This window comes from Microtus ochrogaster, chromosome 8 (assembly GCF_000317375.1).
Source record: "Microtus ochrogaster isolate Prairie Vole_2 chromosome 8, MicOch1.0, whole genome shotgun sequence".
In the NCBI taxonomy this organism is placed as follows: Eukaryota; Metazoa; Chordata; class Mammalia; order Rodentia; family Cricetidae; genus Microtus; species Microtus ochrogaster.
In genome coordinates, this window is record NC_022015.1 from 35,665,584 (window position 1) to 35,673,976 (window position 8,393).

Consider the following 8,393-nt stretch of genomic DNA (forward strand, 5'->3'; position numbering starts at 1 on the left):
TCCTTAGTGCTGGTTTCTTGAGGCAGTGCTCTTCCTCCTTTGCCTGCCATCTCCTCAGGACAGAGAACAGGCTAACACTCTACCTCTGCCTTTCCCCTCAGCCCTCACCCCTAAGTCCTTTCTGAAGAGCTTTATTTTAACTTTTATGCCAAAGCCTTTGATCCAGCTGTTCTCGCTTCCCTTTATTTCTGTGGTAAACACCAGGATCAAGAGCAACTGAGGTGAGGCAAGTTATTTCAGTTTACTGGTTAGAGTCCCATCGTCAAGGGAGCTCAGTGCAGTGCCTTGATCAGGAACCTGGAAGCAGGCTTGTTCACTATTCCACAAGGCATCATCTCCCATCAAAGAACTCATTCACAGCCAAGAAAGCACAGCAGAACCCCCAGAGGAACACTGCTGGCTTGCTTGTTATCAGGCCCATTCTTAGCCAGCTTTCTTAGACAGCTTAGGACCAGATACAGCCCAAGGAACAGATGCCACCCACAGTGGCCTGTGCCCTCCTCCATCAATTAAAACAATCAAGACAACCCCCCTCAGATACACTCACAGGCTAATCTAATCGGGGCAGTCCTTCAGTTGAGATTCCCTTCTCAGATAACTCTGGGCTACGTCAAGTTGACAACTGACGATAACAAGGACACCACCTGAAAGTTATTCTTGTGCACCGTGTGAGAGGTGGGCCTGGCTGATCCTTCGTCTTCTCTGCATGCCCATCTAGTGTCAATACTTTATTGTTGGTTTAAGGCAGGGTCTGATGTAGCTCAGGCTGATCCTGAACTTGCTGTAGAGCCTGGGAGGATCTTGAGCTCCTGATCCTCCTGCCTCCGCCTCCCGAGTGCTGGGACTATAGACCCGTACTACCACCTGGGTGCTTATTGAAGGCACACTTTTCTTCTACTGTATTTGGAATATGGAGATGCAGATGTTGGTCACATCTGTGTTCTGGGATCCACACAAAGGCCGCTGTAGACCTGGTCGAAGCAGCTCCCAAGAGCCAGCTGAGCAAATCTTCTGACTCTGTTCTCACAGAACAAGAGTTCCAGGACAAGATGCTCCTTCATGACGCTGGGGAGGAGGAAACGTTTCTCCCTTTACCTGCCCAGGCAGCCCCGCAGGCTGGGTCTACCAGGAAAAACCCCCAATCTAGCCCCTGGCTCGGCTAACTTTAGCTAGCTCTCACTGAGTGCCACTCATGGTCTGTCCTCATCTCCTCAATCCCACATCCTTAGTGGGCAGCATTTAGCTACTGGGAGGGCACGTTTGCATTTGCCACTGCCAGAAGAGACTTCTGTCACTCCAGGATGCTCAGTGTTCTTTGGGTCAGCACTTCCTTATCCTGTGCCCAAGAGTGTCTATGCGTGGTCCGGGGAAGCCCTTCTTTTGGCCTCCTGCTCCTTCTCTAGGGCAGTTTCAGAGGGCGAGTGCCTGTGCTCCATCCGGTTCTTGGTGGTGGCACCTGCTAGTCCCCAGTTAGAGGACTTTAGAGCCCGGCAGGGCGGGAGGGCCTCGGAGTGCTGATGAGCACGTGCGCCCAACAGGTGCTCACAAGAGGGGAGCTCTGCGAGCAGCCTGGAATGGTATGGCGTGGAGTAGCAGGTGGCCTGCTGCTGGCTGAGCCTGGCTGCAGGTAGGCGCTTGGGGCGCCCAGGGGCGGGGCGTCCTGGGGGCGGGGCGTGCCATCCCTGGGGACCGGCCCCCTCCCCCGCCCCTAGGCCAGGCAGACAGCGGCCCCCGGTGGCTGGGCTGGCTGTAGCGGCTACCCGCACTGCACCCAGCGCCCTGTGCCGCCTTCACCTCATCTCTGAGGCCCGGCGCGTCCAGGGGTCCTGCCCGGCTATGGACTCAGCGTCGTCCCCGCCGAATGCGGAGAGGAAGCGCGCGGGCTGGGGCCTCCGGCTGGGCGCCCGGCGGGGCAGCGCGGGACTAGCCAAGAAGTGTCCCTTTTCGCTGGAGCTGACTGAGGGTGGCTCGGCTGGCGGCACGCTCTACGCGCCCATCGCGCCTCCCGGAGCCTCGGGGCCCGGGTCCCCCATGTCGCCCCCTGTGTCGCCCGCCGCGGGCCCCGCAGACCTAGGACCACGGCCACGGGTGAGCCTTGACCCGCGCGTCTCCATCTACAGCACGCGCCGCCCGCTGCTGGCGCGCACTCACATCCAGGGCCGCGTCTACAACTTCCTCGAGCGCCCCACGGGCTGGAAGTGTTTCGTGTACCACTTCACCGTGTGAGTAACCTCCCCGCGCTCCTCTGGGCTGGTGCCGCTGCGACCCTGAGGGAAGCAAGGAAAGGCTAATCACAGAAACAGAAATCAGACTGGGGGCTGCTCCCTTAAGTTCAGAGACTCTGCTGTGACTGAGAGAGAGGCATGTGGAGGGGGACACTTGGAACATGGGGTATGCCAGCCCAAGAGTTCCCCAACACTGAACTCTTGGGATGGAGGAACTGCGTTTGTGAGTTAGTCCCCATAGGAGGAGTAAGCAAGCCGGGAGCCCGCCTTTTGGTGTGGGTCAGCAGTGACAGGAGACTCAGGAGCCCCTAGGAGTGACTGGTGTCTGTGTACAAACCCAACCAAACCTTGGCGGGTATTTTTATCTCGGGCACTCAGAGTAGCAGGAACTTGTACGGGATGGACCGGCAGGTGCATTGGTGCTGCCCAAGATGTCCAACAGGGGTGTATCCACAGCTTCGGTAACCCAAGCTGATGAAAGTGGGCTGGATGCCCTGAGCCCAGCGGACACATTATCAAGAGTCCACGAACAGCACCTGCTTTAGAGAACAGGGGAGGGAGCAGAACTGCACCTGGCCTTCCCTGCTACCAGGTGGCTCTCATTCTCACCAGCGGCCTGAGAGGGGCAGGGCATTCTATTTTTCAAGGGCAGGGGCACAGGAAGTCATCTCCAGGAATGGTCTGGTTGCCCTCCTTGCTGCCTCCCCCTGGCCACCTTGAGGCAGCACTTCCTGGCCGCCCAGCTTCTTGGTGCCCTGCCACCCTCTGGCTTCAGATTCTACCCTACCAACCCCGCAGCTAATTGCTTTGGAAGCTCCATTAGTTTTGCCACCTGGGCAGGGCCTCCGCCGCGTGTCCAGGGTTCTGTTTACTCCTCCGAGGCACAGCAAGAGCCAGGCTCACGAAGGTGAATTCTGATGGCTGCTTGACTTGCACAGGGAGACAAAGATCTCCCATGGCAGCCAGGGCAAGTCCCAGGACACCCTGCCCCCACAGGCATTCTTGGTTTGTCCTTAAGGCCACCCGAGCCCCAGTCTTGCCTCCCAAAGTGCCAGGACCCCCGAGACTTCATTGCTGCTTTGGGTGATAACGGCTCTGTGTGTGTCTGCAGCGGCCATGGGCTTTTCTCAGGGCATAGGGAATAGTGTGCAAAGACCCCAAGGGATCTTACCGCTGAATGTCTAGCAAACACATGGCTTGCTACTTCCCAGCACTGACCTCCTGGACCCTAAGATCCTTAAGATAAAAGGCTTGGGGTGCTGGAGAGGCCCCCACCCAATTACCTCTTTGTCCAGGAGCCCCATTTGCCAAGGTGAGCAGCCTTCAGACACTTACATGGTATCCTCCTGGGGATTTAGGTCCTTAGAATGAGCATCGTTAAGTTCCTGACTGTGGTAGCCTGGCCCTGGTGGAGGAAGAGGGCTTGTCCCGCCCCAGAGGAAGTCTGTGCTTACACTGTGCTTTCTTCCTGAATTGGATTGTTCAGCCCTCGGGAAGTTTGCTCAGCAGAGCTGCCTTTGCCCAGCCTCCCCAGCAGCCAGGAGCCATAGGGTCCTGGTGACTTTCTAGATTGGTGGTCTAAGGGCTTCTTTGCTGAGAAGAGGGAGTGAGATGCTAGCTGCTGAGTAGCAGTTGGTCAGCCTTCCCCAGCCCTAGCACTGGCTGGCCAAGGAGTAAGTAAGCTGGGAAGACCCTGCTGGGCACTGCATGTGGGGGAAGGGGGTCTCATTTCCAGCACCTTTAGGAGGTGGGCAGGACCCTCTGGGTCATGCAGTCTGCTGAGAGGAGACATGACCAGCAGCTAGGAGCCTGGTCACATCTTTATGGAATGCATGGTCATTCATGCTGGTTGCCCCTGATGTTGCTCTAAGTAACAAATGCAACATTGGCAGATGGCAAGTTCTGCTCTTGGTAAGATGAACTCTAGAACATAATCAGGTGATGATTTTGTGGCCGGAAGGACAGATTTGCTCTTGAAAAGCAGGGAACGAATGTGTGGGAGTAGAGGGAGAGTAGGGATGAGAGCCAGCGTCCTGCAGGCTCTGGGGTATGCTTTCCCACATGCATATGGGGAAACAGGCCCGGACATCCTGGCCCCTCCTTGGGGGACCCCTGCCTTGGCCCAAATAGAGCAGCTCTTCCTGAGTCTGTGCTGGCCTTCTCAGGCTGACAGGGTCAGGGCATGCCCTCAGGCGCTGCCCTTTGCTGCTTGGGTCCCCACCCCCTCACCCTAATCCTTTCCTGTGGTCTTTTGTGTCCCCATAGAGAGAAGTCCCCTTCCTAGCTGAGGTCATAGAGGTTCAACTGCCTCACTGCTGGACTTTGGCCAGGGTCAAGGGCAGATGTTCTGCTGTATTTACTCTGTCGAGCTGCTTGGAGATCCTGGTTGTGACTAGCAGAGGATTTGAGAGACACTACCCCCTCCCTGGTTCTTGAACCTAAACTTGAGCACCTCCTTTCCATCCCCTCACAGTCTTGGTTTGCTCAGTTCCCAAGAACTTCCTGGTGGCTTTTGCTAGTACCTCAGGAACTGATCATGAGTGGAGCTTGCAGCTGCACCTGGTGGTTGCCTGGGCTGGCCTTTCCAAATGCAGGGGCTGCACTGTATTGGCTGTGACTCTTGAGGAGTGGCCACTGGGTAATTGTTCAACAGACCTAGGAAGATAGCTGGCAGGATGATGGAGCTGGAGCTGAGGCAGTTGCAGGGCTTTCTGGATGACCAAGTCTTCCCTTTTGGTTCCCTGACAGCATCTCTATTCTTCAGCCCTGGAAAAGAATAAATTTTGAGGTGTCTCTTTGGGGCTTCTCTATGTACCTTCTCCTCTGGGGCCTGGCTCCTTGGTGTCATCTCTTGGTGTCATTCCCTGACTGTCCAGAAATACATAGCCGCCTCAACCTGTTCTCAGAGTCAGCCTGGTATTTCTGTGTACACTGTTGCTTGTATGTGGAGCCCTTCATCTTGGCTTGCCCTTAGCTGGGTGGCTACAGTCATTTTTTTTTTCTTGGCCAGGGCTCTCAGCTAGGGAGGAGGAGGAAACAAGCCCATGGAACTCTAGTCTGAGGAAGAGGAGCTCTACTCTGGGGTCATGAGGCATGGGGACCTATGGCAGGCCAAGGTGGTACTGGGAGCTACTGAGGCAAGAAAGGAAAGAAGCCATGGTGTTACAATGACAGGGGTCAGGCCCCAGCTGTTGTGACCTCTGTTTCTTAGGGAGTTTGGTGCTTTGGGCCCTCTGGTGGCAAAGTAGGGTCCAGAATGCATGCTTCCTGGGTGTGGTGTCCCCTTTGCAAACAGTGGCTGCTTCCAGTGCACAATGCAGGGTGGCATTCACAGTGGTTTCCCTAGCAGAGGAGAGTTGCAGCTGCTTCTGTGGGTGGCTTCTGAGTAACGAGATGCACAGGTTCTGGCCATGACCTGGCTGCCTCAGGGCCCCTGCTCCTCAGTACCCTTATCTAGGAGGTGGGCACTGATTAGCTCCATGGTGCCTGCCAGCTCTGACATTCCAGGCCAACTGCTGGCTCCTATGCACCTTGCTGTGATTCTGTTCCCTCTTCGTGAGTCTGACAGGCTGGGGTCAGCCTCCAAGGAGCTGTTCCAGGCCCAAGGTGGCATGGGAATGTATAGTCAGTATAGTCATTCCTGAGGAAAGGTTGCAGAGAAGCTTCTGGAAGCTCTTATGTGAGGTGCCCTGCCCCTGCCTCTGGCAGGGAGAATGGAGGGATGTGGGCTTCCAGCAAGGGTCAGTTGGACACTGAACCTAAGGGATAGTTGCAGAGGGGAGGAGCAGGCCCTTTTGACCCTGTGGGGAAGCATGTGGAGTAACAGGTAGGGCAGGGGGAGGCTGGTCCTGCAGTGCCTCAGGGCCAAAGAGTAGGTGGTGCTAACATGTCACCCCAGCTCTGCTTACCCCACCCAAAGGCCTCTGGGATGCATCCCTCTCACCTCTTCTTGGTGGGAAAACCTTTCTATAGCTGCGCTGAGTGTGCAGAGCCCCAGACTTCCCAGGGCCACAAAGAGGAGCTAGTGATTACTCTATCAGCAGGGTGACTGTGGTCATCACGGGACCTGACTTTCCGTGAGGCTTCTGAGCAAGTGAAAAGACTGCCTCTGTAAGCCCTTTATCTTCTACTGTGTGGCCCAGCCCCACTCCCAGGACCTACCCAGAGGCCTCTTGAAAGGTGAAAGGGACTGCAGCAGCACCTCTGTCAAGTATGGCTACTTATTGGGTACAGCTGAGAACCCTGGAGCTCAGAGAGGGAAGATTACTTTCCTAGGGTCACACAGCTGGGTGTGCCCAAGGGGTCAGGAGCTCCTTCCCCATATACCCCATGATGATCTGAACCAAGGAAAGAATGGTTGCTGCTCTTCTAGGAGGAGAGACGAGAGTCCTTGGACAGAAGGAGCCTGTCCCCTGAGGATGCATTGGAGTCTACCCTGACACATGTCAGCGTTAGTGCACACTGTCACATGTTTAGAAATTGCTTCCTTCAGGAAATCTTCCCAGGCAGAGATACAATCAGTGCTCCTGTCTGTCCCCCTGCCCTGTCTTCTTGCACACAGAGAGTCGATTGGTAAAGCTGTCTTTTTCTGATATTAGCCTGTGTCTTGATGCCCGTGAGTGTTAAGAGCCCATACAGGGAAGCAGGCAGCTACCTGGTTCTGTGTGGCTCCTTTTTAGGGTTTTCTTTGCCTTCTCTCTGCTGGTGCTCGCCCCACCCTCACAGCCAGGTCTGTGGTCGACAGGCCTGCTGCCTGGACAACTCTGAGCCCCACAGACAGGCCAGACTGATGACATATGTCTGCAGTATTTTTATCCAGTGACATTCCTGAGCTTGGGAAAGTGGTGGGAAGAGACAGAGGCTGTCAGAGGACCCTTCTGTGGCCTGGGGACAGTCTTGAGGGCCCTACCCATTGCTGTTCTAATAAGCCAGAGCTTCTGTCTTGGCCACTGCCCTGGCTGAGCACAGGCAGATCTGAGATGGGAGCACTTCACATGGTGCTTGCCCACTTTTCTGGCCGCCTCCCGTGGAATCCCAGCTCTTGTTTATGGGAACTGAGCAGAACACACCTGGATGTGGTTCCAGAAGGATCCAGGCAAAGGCAAAGGTGCCCTGGAAAAGAGGCTGGGCCCATTCATAGAGTCACCCTCCCCATTTGTCAGCATGTCTGCCAGGCTACCTCCTATAGCAGGAACGTGTGTGTGTGTATGTGTGTGTATGTGTATGTGTGTGTGTGTATGTATATACACACACACTCTACATGCAGGTGACCTTAGCAAGAAGAGGGTTTCAGATCTCTGGGAACAGGGATTACAGGCATCTATGAGCGGATGCTGAGAAGTGAACCCTAGTTTTCTTCAAGAACAGCAAGTGCTGTTAACTGCCATCTCTTCAGCTCCATATTGTCTCTTTTTATGCTAGGTTCATGCTTCTTTGCTTACTCAAGCTATAAAGCATTGTGTGTTTTTTTAAGACAGGGTCTAATATAATGTAAGCTGACCTCAGACACAGACTATGTAACCAAAGATGACCTTAAACCCTAGAAACTCCATCACTACCTCCCAAGTGCTGGGATTACAGATGTGCACTATACACCCTGCGATATATACTATTCCAATCTGTTTCAAACCTCAACCTCACTTCCCCTTTTGCCTCAGATTGAACCCAGGACCTTGGGCATGTTAGGCAAGACCTCTGCCAGCTGAGTCACTTCCCCAGCCTGCGGATGATTCCAAGTTATGTATTACGCTAACTCCAGCCTTGTTCTTTTTGGATGCAAGTTCCTGGGCCATTTGGGTTCTTCTGTGGCCCCACACCAATCTTAGGACTTATTTTTAGTCCTGTGAAAAAAATGCCACTGATGCTCTGATAGTAATTATATTGAATCTATGCATTGCTTTGTACAGCTATGGGTATTATAACAATTTCCTTTGGAGGCCTGAACACGGTTTGATGGTCTTCAACATCCTCACCAGTTTCTCAAGTTGTAATATCCACTGTAGAGAAATCTACCTTCTTAGTTATACACAGCCATCCTTTTGTAACGAATAGCAGGCTTTGTCTTGATTTTAGTCTTATCAAGTTTTAGTGGTCGATATGGCGGGCTGATGATTATGAAAAATGCATTTTGTTCTCTGCATCTTCATTATAGTGCATGGCCAGTTCTAA

The 8,393-nt window shown here is 54.2% G+C and overlaps 1 protein-coding gene across 1 annotated transcript in view; it reads left to right on the top strand.

Annotated features, from left to right (window-relative positions):
• The first annotated feature begins 1,057 nt into the window (after positions 1-1,057).
• The window catches only part of Kcnq1 (potassium voltage-gated channel subfamily Q member 1), a 323,053-nt gene continuing 315,717 nt past the window's right edge, over positions 1,058-8,393 (top strand). The window contains exon 1 of the mRNA XM_005351578.2: positions 1,058-2,222. Coding sequence (XP_005351635.1) covers positions 1,837-2,222 — 386 coding nt within the window. The 5' untranslated portion in view covers positions 1,058-1,836. The remainder of the gene's footprint in view (positions 2,223-8,393) is intronic.